Source organism: Colletotrichum higginsianum, chromosome 3 (genome assembly GCF_001672515.1).
Source record: "Colletotrichum higginsianum IMI 349063 chromosome 3, whole genome shotgun sequence".
Taxonomy (NCBI): Eukaryota; Fungi; Ascomycota; class Sordariomycetes; order Glomerellales; family Glomerellaceae; genus Colletotrichum; species Colletotrichum higginsianum.
The window spans coordinates 4,976-25,100 of NC_030956.1; the positions used below are offsets into that span (position 1 = coordinate 4,976).

Here is a 20,125-nt window from a genome sequence, read left to right on the forward strand (position 1 = left end):
GCCCGTACGGTGCCTCCGCGTGGAAAACGGCCACGATGCTCTGGATGTCGACCCCGGACCCGAGCCCCGTCGTTGCTGCCATCCACCGGCTCGGGGACCGTCCGCTCGACCATGCCTCGAGTGCCTCCTCCCGCCCGTCTGCGCTGACCGACCCGTGGTAGAAGGAGCACCCGATTTCCGCCGCGAGACGCTCGCACTTTTGCTTCGACCGGCAGTACACTACACCCTTCTGCCCCTGCCCCATCACTCTCTCTGTCTGCCTGACCTTGCTGAGCACGGCGGCCTCTATGGAGGAGAACCCCCCCGGCCCCGGCCCCTGCCCGCTGCAGCACGTCACCCGGTACCGGATGTTCGGCCTCGCTGTGCTGGCCCGTACGATGCTCGCCTCGTCCGCCACCATGAGCCGCCGGAACCATCCCTCCATCCGGACCGGCAGCGTCGCCGTCAACAGGATCACCGGCCGGTCGTACCGGTGCAGGCCGCGCAGCCCGAGCAGCTGGGGCCGGTACGCCGCGTCCGTGAGCACGGTGTGACACTCGTCGACAAAGATCCGCTTCAGCAGGCCCCGCGCCCGCAGGCCCTCGGCGTACGACGCGAACTCGGCGCAGTTGGCGTACTCGGCACCCACGAACACCAGCGGCGCCACCCGGACCCGCTCCACGCGCCCCGTCACTGAGGCTGGCTGCCACAACAGGAAGTCGAGCCCGGCCCTGCGTGCGCTGCGCGTGAGGCTGCTGAGGAGTGCGACGAATGGTACGACTACGATGCTGACCCCGCCGTGGACCCCGGGCACGGCCGGCAGCATGAACAACGCGCTCTTGCCCGCCCCGGTCGGGAGCACGACCATCAGGACCTTGCCTCCCTGTAGCGACATCACCTGCCGGGCGCTCTCGTGCTGCTCTGCCGTCTTCCAACGCGCGCCCTCGCCAAAGAGCCCATGGAGGCCGATCTCGAGCCGCCGCTCGAGCTCGTCCTCGTCCGGGACCCTTCTCCACTCCAGCATGGCGTCGTTGGCGGCCCTCCTCTTACGCCCCGACTCGGCACCCCGGCTGCCGGGCGTTTCGCTCGTCTCTGCCAGCCCTGTAGCCCTGCGTTTAGGGGCGGGCGTACCCGGCGCGGTTGTGGGGGTGGGCTGCTGGCGCCGATGTTGCTGCTGCTGCTGCTGCTGCCGCTGCCCCTCTGCCTCTGCTGCTGGCCCCTGCTGGCCCTCGGCTGTTGTTTCCCCTGCCGGCATCGACACGGACGACGTCGACTCGAGGAAGGCGTGCCACAGCCGGCTGATCTCCCGGAAGTTGGCTACCATCTCCGGCTGCAGCTGGTTGGGGAACTCGATGTTCATGGCGTAGTGCCGCCTTGCCGTAACGCCGCCGTGCGTTGCCTGCAGGTCCCATATAAACTCCATCCGGGGCTTCCTCCGCGCCTCGCCCGTGAGCGGGTCCGTCTCTAGCGCGCCTCGGTGGGCCCCCGCCCCGGGCCCGGCCCCGTCGTCCTCCTCCGCCATCTCGACCTCGACCTGCCGCACCACAAGGCCGCGGATCTTCCTGCCGAGCTCAATCGCCACGTGCCGGTAGCTTGACACTGTCAGCGACACCCCTATCGTCCCTCTCGTGACGGCGTCTAGCTCCTTGCTCAGCTCGGCCGTGCCCCAGATACCCCGCCGCGCGTCCTTCCACAGCCACGGGTGCAGCGACCGGGACGGCCCGTGGATGCCGGCCTCGGCGTGAAGGAACCTCTCAAAGGGCAACACCCACACGATGTACGCCACCATCATCTTGCCGAGTCGGTCGGGGAGGAACCGGGCCACCTTACGGCTGAGGCCTCGTATCGCCCGGTTCTTGTCCCGGTCCGTGACGATCATCACCTGCCCGTCAAAGACGAATACGTTCCGCGCCATATCCTGCGTATCGCAGTAACGCGCCGTCGTCATCTCGGGTCCGCGCCCGGGCTGCCCCCCCCAGACGTGCACGCTGGCGAGCAGCGACCGCTTGAGGGACTCCGCCTTCGCCAGCCAACCGAGCACGCCGTCCTGCCGCCACTTCTCCAGTCTCGCGTCCCAGAGGGAGCCCCGGCAAAGCTCAGCCAGCCTCTGGGGCCCCGGCTGCAGCCAGCTGTTCGCCTCGTTTGTAGCAAACGACTGCCCGGCGCCCTCGAAGAGCGCCGTGTCGACAACCCGGTCGAGCGTCAGCGCCTCGCGCGCCTCGGCCCAGCCGCCCCGCATCAGCTCCTCCATTGCTGCCTCCGCCGTCTTCAGGGTCGTCCGCGCCGCTTTCTGGAACGCCTCAATCGTTACCCGCTGCCCTAGGTACCGCAGCGCCCTGCCGCTAGCCTCCCACATCACCCGCGGCCTTCCGCCCTCCCTCCGCCGGTGGCCCTTGCCGTACGCCATCATGCGGATGATGGCGCTGAAGGGCGTGTGCGATCCGTCGGCGAGCCAGTACCTGAACTGCTCGACGAAGCCCTCGATCACCGCGACGCTGATCTCGTTCGGGTCGCCGTCGATTGGCTCCGCCTCGAAGAAGTGTTCGAGCATCAGGATCCGGCCGCCCCACATGATGCCGGCAAGCCGTTGCGTGAACTTGGATGCCGGGCACCAACCGAGGCCGCTGACGCCCCTGGCAACGGCCTTTCCTGGTTCTGGCCCGGTGCTGTTGCCACTGCTGCTGCCACCGCCGCTGCTGCCTCTGCCGGCAGTGTCGTCTGGTACACCCCTCCTCTTGGGGTCCAGGACGCCCAGTATGGCGGTAAAGTGGAGCAGCGGGTTAGCGAATATGTCAACTGCTACCTTCTGCTTCAGGGACACGACGCAGAACCTGTAGACCCGGAGATCGAGGGCCTCACTGTGCTCCGGCCTGTCGCCAATCATGTTTTGGAACCCGGTAGAGTAGTCTGTCTCGCCTGGTCTGCCGCCGCTCTGGCCGGGAGATCGGTGTCGTTGGTATCCGGCCCCCTCTATGTCGGAATCGCTACTGTCGCTGCTTGCCTCGTACGCACTGTCGCTTTCATGCCAGTCTCCTAGGCCTCTGGCTGCTGGGGCCCTCCCCCCCCCTTGCGGGTGGCTGCTCCTGCTGCTGCCGCAGCCGCCTCGGCCAAGCCGCCTGTCCTCTTCCCTCGTGGCGTCGCCTGCTGCGTCGAGCGACTCCGCCAGTGCATCGAGGGCAGTCCACTGCTCGTCGGTGAAGCGGACGCCGCGCTGGCGCCGTGCTTCGGTTCGTCCTAGCCGGTGCGCCCGGATGCAGTAGCACAGGTACCGCTCCCAGATACCCTGGTACTTCCGGACCGTGTCGGCTTCTTGGCCGAGCTCGAACGGCCGTCCGTGAGGCTTCGACGGGTCGATGCTCTTCAGCCACCGCTTCGTCTCCAAGGGCACCTTGCCCAGCCGGAGGGAGCATCTCGCCACCTCCCGGCGGAAGCTCTCCGATAAGAGGGCGAATCGGCGCTGCTCCTCCTTGAAGCCCTCGTCCCAGGCTGCCCTGCGGACGGCCTCGGACACAGGCGCCTGCCCAGCGGCGTGTAGGTCGATCAGGTCGAGGCCGGCAAGGTGCACAGCCCATCCCATCTCCCTGACCCAGCTTGACTGTTGGTTTATGTCTAGGCTGGCAACGATGGTCCGCCCCCATTCCTCATCCTCGGCCGCCATGAGACTCTCCTGCCTCAATAGGCGCTCTGCGAATACGTCGTCACTATCCTGCCAGGCAGACAGCCCCCCAACGCCACGGGCCTGGACAATCCAGTACCGCGTATACCGCCCTCGGCACAGCGACTGCACCTGGACCGCCCCCCACCCTGGACTGTCAGCATGAGCCGCAGTAGGGGTAACGGCAGGCAAGCCGGCTTCGTGTACGTCCCGCTGCGCATGCAATTTGGCTAGCTTCCGGCTGCTCGTTCGGAATGGGCACCGCGTGCATCCGTACCCGTCCAACAAAGGCACCTGCTGAATAGGCGGCGTGCCGTCCGGCGGCAGCTCGCAGGTGTGCGGGTCTTCGAGCGCGCCGTCGGCGGCCGTTACCCAGGCCTTGTCGAGGACGCCCTGGAGCAATTCGCCCTTCAGCCGGTGGGCCCGGCGGAAATGGGCCTCGATGGCGCCGTCCGGTCGGAGTGCTTGCTTGCAGTGCGTACATACCGCAACACGGGGTCGCTCAACAAACACAAGATACGCGCTCGGGTCGATCTTGCCTACCAGGCCCTGGCTGCTGCTGCTGCTGCTGCTGCTACGCCTAACCATGATGAGATGGCGCTCGGGGATGCTAGTCACACTAGGGAAAGAGCTGCAAGCTGCTGCCTGTGACCTATTACCTGTTGCTGCTCTATATAGCACTGTAGGGACTGTATGCGCCTTGGTAGTGCTTAGGAGCTAGACATAGAGTATATCCTGGTATTCTTGTCGGTGGTTTGAATAGCATGCCTACAGCAACGTCGTTGGTTTAGACGTTCGGTGTCTAGGTTCTCTGTGTTAAATTGGGTGGGTCTGACGTTGCTAAGGAGACGGCTGGCTATCAATACATAGACCCTAGTACGCATGGCAAAATCAATTGCTACTCCTATACTCCGGTAGAACTTGGCTAATATGGAACAATAAGGACCTATAAGCACGTAGTATCTATACAGACTACCTTTAGGGTTTACTACTAGCTGTTAAAGTGGTTTATACCTGAAGTGTAATGTATTTAAGCTATGTAAATACTTAATACAATAAACTAGAATTTAAAGTGGATAATGTAAAGCTTAAGAAGTTTTAAACTAACTAAATAATATTTGACTGTTAAGCTATATCCTAGTATAGTGATATAGAGTAGTGTCTTATTTATTTTACTTTTATATTACTATATAATGCTATTGCTATTTAATACTTTTGCTATTTAATACTTAAAGTTATACTACGTACTACTTTAGTACTTAATTCAATGCATGAATTAAACTATATGTTTAATACGGAGAGAAATTAGTGAGGTACTAAAAAGAGAAAGGGGAATGAACCTTGTTGCTTTAATATACTATAGTTTGTTAAAGTTGATAGAATGATATATCCTGAGGTAGCCCTGATTCGTACTGTAATACTAAATAGAGAGCTGCCTATTTCTAGGGTGTTATAGTAAATGCCTAACCTACCTCCACCTTAACTATTACAGTAACTTACATCTTTTCCCTTTTGCTGCATGGACGTTAGTGATTACTATCGTAAGGAATTTACCTTTAAATTCTTTCCTAGTAATAAATAAAATAATCTTCTGAACTAGAGTATAGAAATAGCTACATAGAGTAGCAATAAGTTGTAGGTTGGCTATACTCTTCATTATAGTAGAGTGCTTTATTACAAAATGTATAGAATAGATAATTAATCTCTTATTAGACAGGTCTATATGAGGCTCCTATTAGTGTAACCTTTAAGACCAATTAAAGACTAAAGAGGACTCTATAGTAAGACGTAAAGTATTAAAATAAAACATTGTACTACTATTTCTCTATAATTACTTCCTTCTATAGTACTGTAAATTATCTAGTTGTAGAGTATAATAGAGACTACTACTTCTTTAGCTACTACTACGACTACTAGGAATAGATTAGGCTGAATCCTTGCCCTTTTGCTAGTAACCCTAACCCTAACCTCCTCCTTCTCCTCCTCCTCCTCTTGCCTCCCTATCTTCTTCTTTAGTATCCTTATCCGCGCATCTACTTACTACACCTGCTGTAACCCTAACTGGTATACATCTACTTACCTCCAGCCCCCTAACCTACCTCCCTACATTGCGAATTCCCTTCCCTACTGGCTTGCTTATGCTGCGCGGTCTCTACACAGGCTGCATACGTGGAGGTTTACATCTCTCTCTCTATGTCCAGGCAAGAACCTCTGTTTTACTGCAGTATGCAGTGCACCTTACGGCCCTGCTGGGTGCAGTTGGCAGCACTCGCTCCTGGCTTACGCTCCATCCTCCAATTGGCATAGGGTTACTATTTTGGCAGTTTTGGCGTGGGGTAAATGCGCCGACCCCAGGGTTGCCGTGCATGTGGGGCGCGTTATCCTTATTTATCCTTTGTTTTTTCACGCCGTAATCTGCGAGAATCAGCCTGCGACAATGCACGGACCATGCCCGCCCGTTTTTGCCCGCAACCCTCGACCCTAACCCTGGTATTCTGCCAGAACGCCGCCCGCAATGACGGCTAGTATCTATACGGACTATAGGGTTTACTACTAGCTGTTAAAGTAGTTTATACCTGAAGTGTAATGTATTTAAGCTATATAAATACTTATTACAATAAACTAGAATGTAAAGTAGATAATGTAAATCTTAAGAAGTTTTAAACTAACTAAATAATATTTAACTATTAAGCTATATCCTAGTATAGTAATATAGAGTAGTATCTTATTTATTTTACTTTTATATTACTATTTAATACTTAAAGCTATACTACATACTACTTTAGTACTTAATTCAATATATAAATTAAACTATATATTTAATACAGATAGAAATTAGTGAGTACTAAAAAGAGAAAGGGGAATGGACCTTATTGCTTTAATATACTATAGTTTCTTAAAGTTAAAAGAATAACATATCCTGAGGTAGCCCTAATTCGTACTGTAATACTAAATAGAGAGCTGCCTATTTCTAGGGTGTTATAGTAAATGCCTAACCTACCTCCACCTGAACTATCACAGTAACTTACATCTTTTCCCTTTTGCTGCATGGACGTTAGTGATTACTATCGTGAGGAATTTACCTTTACATTCTTTCCTAGTAATAAATAAAATAATCTTCTTAACTAGAGTATAGAAATAGCTACATAGAGTAGCAGTAAGTTATAGGTTACCTATACTCTTCATTATAGTAGAGTGCTTTACTACAAAATGTATAGAATAGATAATTAATCTCTTATTAGACAGGTCTATATAAGGCTCCTATTAGTCTAACCTTTTAGAATAATTAAAGACTAAAGAGGACTCTGTAGTAAAACGTAAATTATTAAAATAAAATTTTGTACTACTATTTCTCTATAATTACTTCCTTCTATAGTACTATAAATTATCTAGTTGTAGAGTATAATAGAGACTACTACTTCTTTAGCTACTACTACGACCACTAGGAATAGATTAGGCTGAACCCTAGCCCTTTTGCTAGTAACCCTAACCCTATCCTCCTCCTTCTCCTCCTCCTCCTCTTGCCTCCCTGTCTTCTTCTTTAGTATCCTTATCTGCGCATCTACTTACTACACCTGCTGTAACCCTAACTGGTATACATCTACTTACCTCCAGCCCCCTAACCTACCTCCCTACATTGCGAATTCCCTTCCCTACTGGCTTGCTTATGCTGCGCGGTCTCTACACAGGCTGCATACGTGGAGGTTTACATCTCTCTCTCTATGTCCAGGCAAGAACCTCTGTTTTGCTGCAGTATGCAGTGCACCTTATGGCCCTGCTGGGTGCGGTTGGCAGCGCTCGCTCCTGGCTTACGCTCCATCCTCCAATTGGCGTAGGGTTACTATTTTGGCAGTTTTGGCGTGGGGTAAATGCGCCGACCCCAGGGTTGCTGTGCATGTGGGGCGCGTTATCCTTATTTATCCTTTGTTTTTTCACGCCGTAATCTGCGAGAATCAGCCTGCGACAATGCACGGACCATGCCCGCCCGTTTTTGCCCGCAACCCTCGACCCTAACCCTGGTATTCTGCCAGAACGCCGCCCGCAATGCCAATGCCGGCTAGGGTATCTACTAAAGTTATTAGGGACTAATTTAAGTATTTTACTATACTAGAGATTATTAGTATTAAACTAGCTAATAGATATAATATAAATAAGACTAGTATTCTTAAGGGCTAGGGATCTAATAGGCTAGTACTAGGGATATCTAAGGTAAAGTCTATTTGTAAGAAATAGCCTAGATTAAGAGTATAAGTGTCTATTATTAAATGCATCTCTACTCTAGGCTACAGATTTTATCCCCTTATTATATATAAGAGTAAGATAGTCTAATAGTAGTAGTTTCCTCTAGATTTTAGCTCTTATAAAGACTAGCAATTTATAGTAATTAAAAATAGCTAAATAATAGATACTACTGTAGTTAAATAGCTGCAGAAGGTATTTATCCCTTAGACTATCCCTTAGGGTAAGGGGGATAAGGAGGAGGCTAGACTATTAATCCTAAATAGGTATAGGAGCTATATAATAACTAACTTTATGTAATTATACTATATAAATAATATCTATTTATTATTCTTACTACTATATACTTCCTATATTCTCTAGCTACTTAATTAAGTAGTCTTTAGCCCTCTTAAGGTAGCCTATAAGAAGGAGCTTGAATACTTTAGTTTATAGAATAATTCTACTATTGTAGGTAAGAGGAACTTCTTAGGCTATTATTATAAGGCTGCCCTTATAGGTATAATAATGCAGAATATTAGAAGTAGTTAGAAATAGATAGAGTTATAGCCTATTTCTATAGTAAAGCCTCTAATAAGCTCCCTCCTACTCTTAATAATACTAAAGCTATTAGTATTATTAGATTAGGTTAGTAAAGGGTAGTCTAGGGGTAAGGAAGCTAAAGGATAGGCATTTGCATTATCTACAGTAGTATAGTTAATACTAAGGAAGATAAAGAATCTATTTAGCTAACTAAAGCTATTTATAGAGTTAAATAATAATGCGCATACTTAATGCCTCCTTTTTATAAAGGTAAAAAAAGGCTTTAGTAAGTAGGCCTATAAGCTAGCTACTACTTAGTATAAGCTAGAGCTTTTGCAAGCCTAAGTTACTAATACTATAGTAAGGAAAAGGAAGGCAGTTTAAATTAACTTAAATACTAAGTTTGCTAATATTAAAGATATTTAGAAGGCTTAAGTTGAAGCTAGTAATAAAGAGGATATTACAGATGAGTCTAGTAAGGCTAATTTACCTAGTGAGGCTGAAAGCTGTATTGTAGTGGCATCTAGGTGCAGTTAATAGTTAATTGAATATACTAGTGTTAATGGGAATACCCTCATTTTTGGGTGGCCTATATGTGGGGGTGGCCCAAAAGTGGGTGCTTTGACTTACCAGTTGGAGACCAACGAGACGACAGTTGGTTGCGCGCTAAAGGGTCGTCTGGGAGACGTAGCCTTCGTGTTCTTGGGACCTACAGTGACAGCCTGCATCGAGATCTCTCTTGGTGGATGAGCAGCGAGTCTGCCAGAATCGTCAGGGCACGTCGCTTTTTCGAGGGTGACAAAGCGACTGAAATACTGGAGTGCAGAAACCACAGAGTGGTGGGGTCTGCTAGAGTCAACCTAATCCGCCAACAGACTGGCGACAGTTCTCGATGCAAGGTAAAAGGACTATCACATTTCAATGTTCAAGAAGCCGAATGGGCGGACGACGACGGCCCGGGTGTTTTGGCCACCGAGTTTCACGGGACATTGAATTCGTTGTATGCCCTGGACATTTTCTCGAGCTTTTTTGGGGCAGCTGCGAAGACTCTGGAAAAACATCCATTCTCCGGCCTCGCAGAGGTGCATCCCAACAACGCAGCAACAGGCAAAGAAGCCTGGAAATCGTTCTTTCTTCGTCACGATCAATTTTCAAAGTTGGCCAGGCGGATTGAAACTATCGGGCTCGGCAACCTGGACGACATCTATTTGAGCATGATCCCCTCTCTTAGTGTGGTGAACAAGCTCCCTGAAGGAACTGCCATTGTGAAGCTGGCAAGCCAACAGGCCGAACAGTATGAGATCAATCTTCCGCATGCGTCTGCTATTGTGGAGCTGGCAAGGCAGCCCACCAGACAAGCCGATGAGCATCACCTTTGGACAGAAGCCGGTGGGGTATATCTCTGGCTGCTTTCTATTGCTAAATCATATTCAACACTGAATGACTTCTCAATTCAGACAGCAGCGGTGGTGTTGGAGTTCTTGCGGCAAGTCAGCATGGCCTTGGACATGACAAACATGGCACCACCAAGCAGTGACATGGGAGACGAGGCCGTGAGAAGCCTCGAGGAACTGAAGAAGGAACTGCAGGACGAATTCTTCAGCTGGCCTAAAGCTCATCCCACCGTCGCAGCACTTTTGAGGTTATATGAGATCCAGAGACGTGAGTGGGAATGCGGGATCCAGCTCGATGAAGACCAAAAGAGCTGCGAGTATCCTATAAGTTTCCATCTCACCGAATTACACCAAGCAGCTTGGAACGATAGCCTAGATGACGCCTCTGCATATTCAGCATTTAGAGTCGACCTAGCTGGGAATATCAACGCGAAGGACATCTTCGGTTGGACGCCTCTGCAGTATGCATCAGAGCATCGCCACAAGGTTATAGGAGACTTTTTGGCTTATGGAGCAAACCCTAGTCCCCAAGACTTATTTGGATGGACGCCACTACATTACGCTTGTAAATCTAGACCAGCGCATGGTGACGACTGCGACAACGATAGCAACAACGACGGCGGCGACGATGGCAACAGCGACGGCGACGCCGATGGCAACAGCGACGGCGACGAGGACAACAACTACGAGTCCGAAGATGATGAAGATGACGAATGTGACGAAGACGTTGACAAAGTCGAAGACAATGATGGCAATAGCAACAACAACGTCGACAATGAAAACGTGAGAAGTAGCCGCAATGAGAACGAAGAAGATCAAGACGAGGACGCCGACAACAAGGTGGACTCCAGCAATAACGACAATATTATCGACGTATACGAAATTATATGTACTCTTATAAGGAAAAAGGCAGACACTACTGCTCAAGGCAGAGACGGAGTCGCGCCAATACACTGTTCTGCGATTGGGGGGTCTTTGAAAATATTGAAGCTATTAGAGGAGTCTGGCGCTAACGTCAACGTTCTTGACGCGTCGCAGAGAACACCGCTCCTCTGGGCAGCGTTTCGCGGGAACCAGGCTGTTGTCGAGTATCTGTGGGAAAAGTCAGACACAGAGCTGCGAGACAGTGACGGCAGAACGGCGTTGCATCTGGCAGTGCTTTCAGGCCATATCCAGACAGCCACGTGGCTTGTTGATAGAGGAGTAAGTGTTCAGAAGGTCGACCGAAATCGGTGGACGGCGTTGCATTATGCGGTCTGGAATGGACATTTGGAACTGGTTTGCCTGTTGTGGGATGAAACGGAAGGTTCCATAAGGCATCAGGTAGGAGTACCACCGCTTTTGAATTTAGCTACTAGGAAAGGGCATGAGAGTGTTATTAAATGGCTTATAAGTAGAGGTAGTAGTGTGTAGGTAGGGTTAGGCATAGGGAATAAGTTAGGGTTACCTACTTTTAGACACACCCTACATACAGACACCTAAAAGTAAAACTATCTCTAATATTACTATTGTTTTTATTTAATTACTGCCCTCTTCTAGATGCTACTATAATATAGTCTTTAGCTTTACTAGGTAAATTAAACTTACTAGATTTATCTGCAGTATTCTCTTTTTTATTAGCTTTAACTTATACCTCCTATATATCTAAGATGATAGTATTAGATATTCTTTTTTTTTTCCTAACTCTAATACTAATAATTTAAACTTATAGAAGCTCTAGCTTCTACTGAGTTGTAGCTAGCTTATAAGCCTACTTACTAAAGCTATTTTTTACTTTTATAAAAAAGAGGTATTAAGACTAAGAATAAAAAAGCTTATTTTTATGTAGTAGGTATTTTACTTACCTCTTATACTACAGTAGAGACTACATTAATAGCTAGAAAAACCTTAAAGAAAAAGCTATTTTAAATTAGAAACAGCCTGTATTAAGAGATGCTTAAATATCCCTCTATATTGTATTTAAGAACGCTGATTTAACTAGCGTAGAACCAATTGGATCCAGCAGTCAAGACTAGTTACATAATACAAAAAAAAAACAGCAGTAAAAAGCCCAATACAAGCACTATGCCCTATTCTTATACTGTCAACCTAGTAAGGTAGCTTATTTAAGAATACACAGTACTATAGAATTAGTATAGTCTATCTAAAGTAATACAGGTTAGTTTAATATTGTATAGTAATTCTACAGGCTGAATTGTAAATAAGGTAAAGTATAGGCTAGGAGGTAAGGTAGAAAGCTAACTTAACTTAATACTAGATTAACTTACTAGAGATAGCTTTACCACTATTAAGGTCTATACTATTAAGGTTAAGAACTCTTAACTATAGAAGTATTAAACCTTAAGATGCAGGCTTTTTAAATATACATAGTTAGTAAGAATAGAATCTCCTAGAATTCTCCTATTAACTATACTTGCAACTTATAAAACCTGCAATCCAGATAAATTATCCCTCAGCTGCACAAAACTAAAGTAACTAAATTAAATCCTTCTTTCTAATCTAATTAAGCTATATTCTACTTAATTATAGCTATACTTAGTATAGATAACCCCTTTAACCTACTCTACTCTCTTAACTATAATTCCTTAGAAATTGTGCAGTAGTTAATAGTAGCTTAAATAAGTACTATTATTAAATAATATAGAGGGAAATTATTATATAGTACTATTACTATTAATACTAGAATAGATAATTATACTATAATTAATATTGTAAGTATTAAATTAGTACTCCTTCTTCTTAATAGCCTAGTAGCTAATTTAGGCCTAATTATTAGAATAAGGTAGGTCCTACAGTAGAGGCTCTACTTCTTTATTAGTAGGATAGCCTAGCAGTAGGAGGACATTTTGAGGATTACAACAATTAAGTAATACTTAGGCTAACTGCAGGCTGTAATCTGCACTATCCAGTAGGTGCAGTACAATTGATACTATTTACAATAGAAGTCTAAAAGTTAGAAATAGAAATATTATTAGAAGATTATTAGTAGAAAACTTAATGCAATTGTCATACTCAATACGCCTCACTAAATCCTAGAAAAATAAAAACACATTCACACAATGCGTAGCCTAGAAGGGCCCCTCTATATTGTATATAGTTAATATACCTAGTGTACTACAAGAAAAAGTCTCTCTTAGAAAAGCACTTAATTACTCACACTAATAGCAAATCTAATCCAAACTACACTCTTCTATCCATTTACCAACCCTCTATTTTAATTACAAGCGCAAGTTTTGCAATCATAAGGCCCGCTTTAATCGCCGCTCTGCTCGCCTCTTTAGTACTTACTCTACTAACTGCATCCCGCTCCCAGGAGTCCATTGAGAAAGAGTTGGACGAACTCAACGCCTCATAGTCTTAGGAGAAGCGCGAAGTCCAAAGTGTGGGCATCTACAGTGGCAAGGCTACATCGACCATAGACGAGGTTGATATCACTAAACGCCAGGGTGTCGGCATCTACGGAGGAAAGGCCTCCTCTTCCACCGATGGCAAAGAGGTCGAGAAACGCCAGAGCTTTGGCATCTAAGGCAGCAAGGCTTCTTCCTCCACTGAAAGCGAGGATGTCGAGAAGCGCCAGAGTGTAGGCATTTATAGTGCTAAAGTCTCTTCCTCCACTGACGCAGACGACTTCGAGAAGCGCTAGAGTGTTAGTATTTACGGAGGCAAGGCTGCTTCCTCTACCAACAGCAAAGACATTGAAAAGCGCCAGAGCATTGGAATCTACAGTGGCAAGGCCTCTGCGGAGACCGACTCCAAGGACACCGCTTAGATTAAGCAAGAAACACTCTAATCCCCTTGACATGCAATAGCGCCAGTTGACTGCATAGCATGTTGCTGGGACTTGCTTCGCAGGATCAACAAATGCCGACACCATCCAATAACGAGCAGGGACATTTTTCAGTATCCAGTCTTACAAAGAAGTCTTAAACTAGTAAAAGGGGACAATATAAGCAGTAGAACTTTCAGCCTTTAAAAAAACAAGTCTGTAGTAAATGCAAGTTCCATTGTCCCTAGGCCGCCGTTTCCCACCTAACATTTCTCACTTACCTCTCGCCTACCTTTTCTTAGCCTCTTATATTAGCGAAATAGGTTACTTCTTACGCAAATCCGCCGATCTTATTAGATCCTCCTCACATGTGACGGTAGTGATATGTCGAGGAGACTGGGTTACTTCAAGTTTTTGCACGAGGAGGTGAATTAGAATTAACTTCACTAGAAAAGGCGCAGAGAGATTTTTCTCAGTTAGAGACCCATCAGTATGTAGAGTTCGAGCGCAGACAGAAAATGCGAACCTATTAATAGGAGACTATCTAATAAAGACTTCTTATATAGTACTAAGTTACCCTATACAAATATTTTAACCTATATATATAAGAGGTAAATTCCCCTTTAAAGAGTTAAAGGAAAAACCCCCTTATATTCTTATACTTATTAAGGGATCTTATTTTTATCTACCCTTTTCCTATTAACCCTATGCCTTTTTAACTTAATGCGTGCACTATTATTAGAGCCCTATTGTACATGTAGGGCCTAGGGCTCTATATGCAGTAGGTAACCTAATAACTAATTAGACTACTGCAATAGGGGTTCCTGCAGTTGGAATTAAACTAACTGTCTGCGCGCAGTGCACACAGACGCTGCTAGACGCTTGCCATTGCATTACGCAGGTATTAAAATACTTATATAGTAAGGAAACAAGAAGATAATATAAATGTAGATTTTGTATATTATTAAGGATAACTTCTTTTATTCGACAGCGCGCATAATAATTTCAGTCAATCTATTAATACTTTAGGGCACTCATTAAGTTCAAGCGGCTTCTTCAGAGTCACGATGAGACGGAAAACGGCGCAAAGAGCAATCCAGTGCGTAGAATTGCCATGTTGGAACTCACACTCAATAAACCAGCATCTGGATATCAAAACAGGGTCTCTAGGCAGATTGAATTTGGGGTCAAAAAGGGAAGGGTAAGAGTCGATTAGCCAGATGTGTGTAGTCAAGAATCAACAGCAACGAAAACATTGTAACAACAACATGTACTGTTTATTAGGCAAGAAGGCTATGATTTTTCTTTTCTGTCTTCATGAATCGTTTATTAATACATATTAGTTTGGTGGTGTTCATGGCCTTGGCCCAATTGCTTATCCAAGCAACCCACGAGACTTCAAGATAGAGCTGAGCTCCTTGAGCTTCACCGGCTTCGTCAAAAACAGATCCATCCCACTTCCAAACGCCTCGTTTTGCGAATCGTTCGAAGCCAACCCTGTTAACGCAATGATCGTCGCCGGCTTCAGGGCAAGCAGCCGCTCGTGGGCTCTAATCTGCCTCGTCGCCTCAAACCCATCCATAACCGGCATTGACACGTCGGTGAGAATGTACTTGCATGCGCTTGGGTTCTTCTTGTACGCTTCAACGGCCTGCAAGCCATCGGTCGCCGTGTGATACTTCCTCCCGAGCTTGTTCATGTAGGTGGAGAGGATTTTAAGGTTGATCGGGTTATCCTCCACCAATAAGAACTCCAATGTAAGGTTCACGATTGAAGGGGGCTTGTAAAGCTTTGGCCGGGAAGACAGCATCCTTGGCTGCTTTGGTCTCGCAGGAACAATTGGAACGTCTGAAGTCGAAGAGTTTGTTGACAACGGAGGTGTCTCTAACCCGTGGTAGTTGATCGATGTTTCGATTGTCTTTTGAGCCGGCGTTAGCGGCGAGTCGGGGCCTGAGCTCGCCCATTCTGCCTGTACAGCTGCCCATCTGTTAAAAACCAACAGCAGTACCTTGGCAAGTTTGCGGGGTCCGACGCTGGTATTCGTTAGCAATTTGAACAGCTTGAATCATTATTAAAGTGCACGTACGGTTGGGAGATAAACTCGACAATTCCCTTGTAATCGCTCCGCTCAGATGAACGCTGATGAGCGACAAGGGCGTTGACACACACGACGACACAGGGGAGCTTCGAAAGAGTCTTGTCTTTGGTCCTCTCATGAAGCGCGTCCTCTGAAACCAGGATCAGGTCGGGGACTGCTTTGTGTGCCTGAGATTCTGAGACTAATTCCAATTGAAGCCAATTTCGGCAAATGTTCTCGATGGATGCATGACTGTCGTGGCTGTCACCGTTTACTAACGGCATGATGCCTTCGAACCCGAGTAGTCGGATGCGAAGACCAGATAGCTCCAAGCGCTGTTGCGGGAACGGATCCTCGGAGGCATAGTTCGGCTCGTCGGTTGCGACGGTAAGAGGGACCGAAAGAGGCAGCGTCACGCTGGTCGAAGTACCCAGCCCGACACGGCTCTGGACCGACATACGCCCACGGAGCTGAGAGGTCATCCGCTTGACCAAGCTTAGTCCTAGGCCTGTGCCGGGCGCAAGAGGGTCTTCCTGAGAGAATGGCTTAAATAACTGGTAGCGCAGAAAATCTTCGCCGATTCCACATCCCGTGTCAGAAACGGTGATGGTTACTTGTCGTTCGCGGTTGGCACCCCCGGTCTTCGGACTCTTCTGTTCGAGAAGCACCTTAATGACCCCGCTATGCGTGTATTTCAGCGCGTTGCCAAAGAGGTTCATAATGATGCGACGGATGGCGCCAGGCTGAGTATCGAAAACCCATGAGCAGTTAGGGTCCACATCGAAAAGCACCATAACATCGTCAAAGGCGACTTGGCTGGTATGTTGATTGTCTGATCCTAGGCCGAGTTCTTCTTGAGCCCTGAGGCTGTCAAGATATTGATTGGCAGCAACATCAGGATTGCTGGTTCTGTTCTTCTTTTTGAGCTGCGCGATGGACATGTGCTGGAAATTGAAGCCGGCGAAAACGCTATCCATGACCTCTTCGGCAAGAACATCGATTTGTACGTTGGAGTTCAGTGTCATCATGCCGGCACCGATAGATTGGGGCTTGCCATGGCGCAAGCCCCTAGCAAGCGGACGCCGAGTTGTCTGGAAGTTGTTGACCTTGGAGTAGTCGAGAAGATGATCCAAAGTGTCAGTAAGAGTTCTGCCACAGGCTTCAAGCGTATGAGCTATGTCACCCTGGGCAACGCTCAAATCCGTATCATTGAGAAGCTCGATTCCAAGGATGATGCCGTGAAGAGGAGACCGTAGTTCGTGGGACATAGAGCTGAGCGCATCGAATTTAGCCTTTTCGTCGAGTATTAACTCATGGCGCAGGGTCTCCGTCATGGCGAGTATGCCAAAAACTCTCAAGTAACTGAGCTCTCCCTCAACGGTGAAAACACGCTTGGTTTGTCGGCTGTAGACAAAGCCGCCGGCATACCATCTGTTCTTCCGTGGGTCCCATACGGGAACAAACGCAACGCTACGGGCTCCTGGAAAGATCCGAAGAAGATCTCGGCCTTCGTTCTGTCTAGCCCAAGGCTTGCTCCGAGGGCCTTGACGCGCATGGCCGCCACGACTTTGCAACAGATGATCTTGCAGTGTCGAGAGCGCCCTGAGCCGGTCCTCTTCTGATGAGTCGGTGGGGTGAAGGTTATCGCTTGCGTCGAAAGTAAACAGTTTTCCCTTGGGGTATCTTCTCACGAGTGTTGCAAGTAGCTTTTCCGCAACGGCCGCATGGCGTGTGATGTGCTCAGGGCCATCAATACCCCCCCTTTCAGATGTTGAAAACCCAAGGACTCGTGCCGGTGGCCATGACTGACTGTCCGAAGAATCAGTGCCCTCGTCGCTACTGTTAGAAGACGAACCCAGCTGCGAACTGGGGTCCTCTACAGCCGGACTCCTAAGGGCGCCAAAGCCCCCCGGGGTAGCGTCAAGGAAGAGGCAACCTTCGACATCCGTGGCTTGCCTGATCTTCTCTGTGGCATTGGAGAAGATGAGATTTATGGCGCTCTTCCGCGATGTTTCCGCATGCATCTGAATCTCGAAGGCCGACATGGTCGCTGGTTGGATGGTAGGCAAGGTAGGGCTCGGGCTACTCGCAGGGCTCGGGTTGCTGGGTATCGATGTGTCCCCGGTCAGTACTGCTTCCAAAGGAGAAATCGTGGAGAAAGGGTCGTCGAGTTCCGAGAGTGGCGTTGGTTGAGTGTCAGCCGTGTCCGAGCCTGTCGACGAGGGTGGTGGCTCTAGAGAATTGAGGCTCAGTCTGTCCCTGAGGTGTTGGGGGGCGGTATTGGAGGTGTCGCTTGACATGCCCGGTTGACCCAGATCGGCAGCAGAAGGTCCCAGCTGGCTTCCCGACAGGCTGAAGTTTTCTTCCATGAAAGCCGAGATTCCCTTGTTCATACGTTCGCTGCGTAAATGAGCAGTCGTTCTGTTGCCTTCGAGGTAGCTCATGACGACATTGGAGATGTTCCTCAAAATCTGGGATTCGACTTTGGACCAAGTCGCAATAGGCACAGGATGCATCACAGAGATTACGCCTATGCTGACTCCTTTTGACGTTCGAATAGGGACCGACGCGTAGAACCGGGGAGGTTGTTCGGGGTCACCGATGGCGCAGGCTTTCGATTTGAAGCGTGTATCTGTTGTGAGGTCGGGGATCACCACAACAGGGAGCTCAGCAGGCTTGTGACTGCCATTGTCGCGGACCTTGTCGGCTTCAAACAGGGTGTGTTCGCAAATGCCGTTGCGTCGGGGAAAGGCATGACCACAGAACCATAGGTCTCCGTGCATGATGCTAGGCACGAGCGGGAGGCTCGGAGTGGCTTCGGCAACTACATACTGATGCTTCTCGTCGAATAGTGAAATGAAAGATCGAGATGTGCCTGTCTGGCAGGCGCACAGCTGGGCGAATGCCGTGAGCGCGGTGTTGTCGGATGCAGTTCGTGGCTCGTTTGTTTGTGGGATACCATCTTCGTGAACGTCGATATTGGATAAGATGGACGAAGCGTATCTGAATAGAGGCAGAAGTCAGTCATCAAAAACTGAACGCAACGAAGAGACGCCATGATGATTAAGCAGTGCAGGCAGATAAACTCACTTGAAAACTTCCCGCTGGCGGGTCAGCTCCGACTTAGACCGAACGTGGTTGGGCATCCCGTGATCAGTGGCCACTGTGGCTTGCTTGCCAGGCTCTGGTGGGACTTGCTTCGATAATGCGGTAGATCTCGACGAAAGAATGGGGAGGGATTGTCGACATTCGTGATTCAAAAGCGGAACATGGTGTGAACACATCCATTGCCTTTGAGGCGACTATGATCCCTTATGAGTTAGGTAAGAAACCCAACACGAAGAACGCGTTAGCTCGAACCCGACTAGTTCTTGGTTTTCGATGTAGGGAACTTCTCGATCGACGAGGTCGTCAAGCGTATTCGCGTCGAGAGATCGATCGAATGATACTGGACAAATCGGGGAAAGTAGAAAAAAACGGATTGACGGCAGGAAAACCCACCGCCCACTAGCCCATGTCAAACCGTGCAGGACCCTGAACACAGTGCCTGTCAAGACGACAAGATGGCGAGCGCGTTGGCCTCCCGATGCCACAAGGGGGGAAGGTGGCTTGAGCATCGGACTGCCCGGCTTCAGAACCGTGGAGCAGCAGGTAGACGCCGGCAGAAGCCAGGAGGCCTGCGGTGCCTCTTCTGTCTACATGGCTGACCTGAACCGAATGCTTCGGGCTTGTCTCCGGGAGGGGCGTCTCATAGATGATAGGGTCTGGACCCTTTGAATGTTTTGAACCCCTTCATGTCCGTGGTCCCCTAGTGGATCATCAGTTTGACATGCAGACGGGAGACCGTCATCGTTGTTTGGTTGGATAGTGTAGACTTCCGGAGACCACTCCGTGCTTCGGAAGTCTCCCTCAGCCAATCATCAGTCACGAAGACGACTCAACCGGGCATGGGGAAGGGTTCGACGACTAAGTTTCAACTCCGCCCCCCCTTGTCCACAAAGTCTAGGATGCATCAACTACCAGAACCAAGATTTTCTACCATGGATAAGAATCTTGAATTCTGGAAGCTAGGTGGAAATTGAAGCGGATACACTTTCAACGGGTACGCTTTCAGTGGGTTGAAATCAATCGAGAAAACAATAGAAGCAATCGGGTTCCAAATTTGATTCCAACTTGCTTTTCGCAGACACGGTTCCTAGGGCTATCGCTGTGATGTCAGAGCATTCTCGATTGTTGCTCGATCGATTCTCAGACAATGTTGACCTGTTTTCCGGTACCAGGGCACTGAGTCAAGGAGCCTTCATGAGAACATCATCTGCAGGACACATGGCCGAGGAGCGATGACGTCGGCCGCTGATGGGTGCAATCACTGTCTGCATAAGCGATGTGTGAGCATGAGCTCAAAAGTTTCTCTGTGATCTAGGGAGTTTTCAAGTTCGCTATGTTCTCGGCTCGCGTTCGGGATCTAGAGTGAGGGACGGAACTCGTCGTGG

General features: G+C 48.7%; 2 protein-coding genes across 2 annotated transcripts; one reads left to right on the forward strand and one right to left on the reverse strand.

Annotated features, from left to right (window-relative positions):
* Nucleotides 1–9,141: 9,141 nt before the first annotated feature.
* On the forward strand, nucleotides 9,142–13,315 carry CH63R_03547 (Ankyrin repeat protein; the record flags this gene model as incomplete). Its single annotated transcript, XM_018298522.1, has 2 exons — nucleotides 9,142–10,992; nucleotides 13,151–13,315. 2 exons carry the CDS (start codon nucleotides 9,142–9,144, stop codon nucleotides 13,313–13,315), a joined length of 2,016 nt encoding a protein of 671 aa, XP_018159768.1.
* A 1,615-nt stretch (nucleotides 13,316–14,930) lies between these two features.
* On the reverse strand, nucleotides 14,931–18,778 carry CH63R_03548 (Histidine kinase; the record flags this gene model as incomplete). Its single annotated transcript, XM_018298523.1, has 3 exons — nucleotides 14,931–15,588; nucleotides 15,642–18,635; nucleotides 18,723–18,778. 3 exons carry the CDS (start codon nucleotides 18,776–18,778, stop codon nucleotides 14,931–14,933), a joined length of 3,708 nt encoding a protein of 1,235 aa, XP_018159769.1.
* Between the last annotated feature and the right edge of the window lie 1,347 nt (nucleotides 18,779–20,125).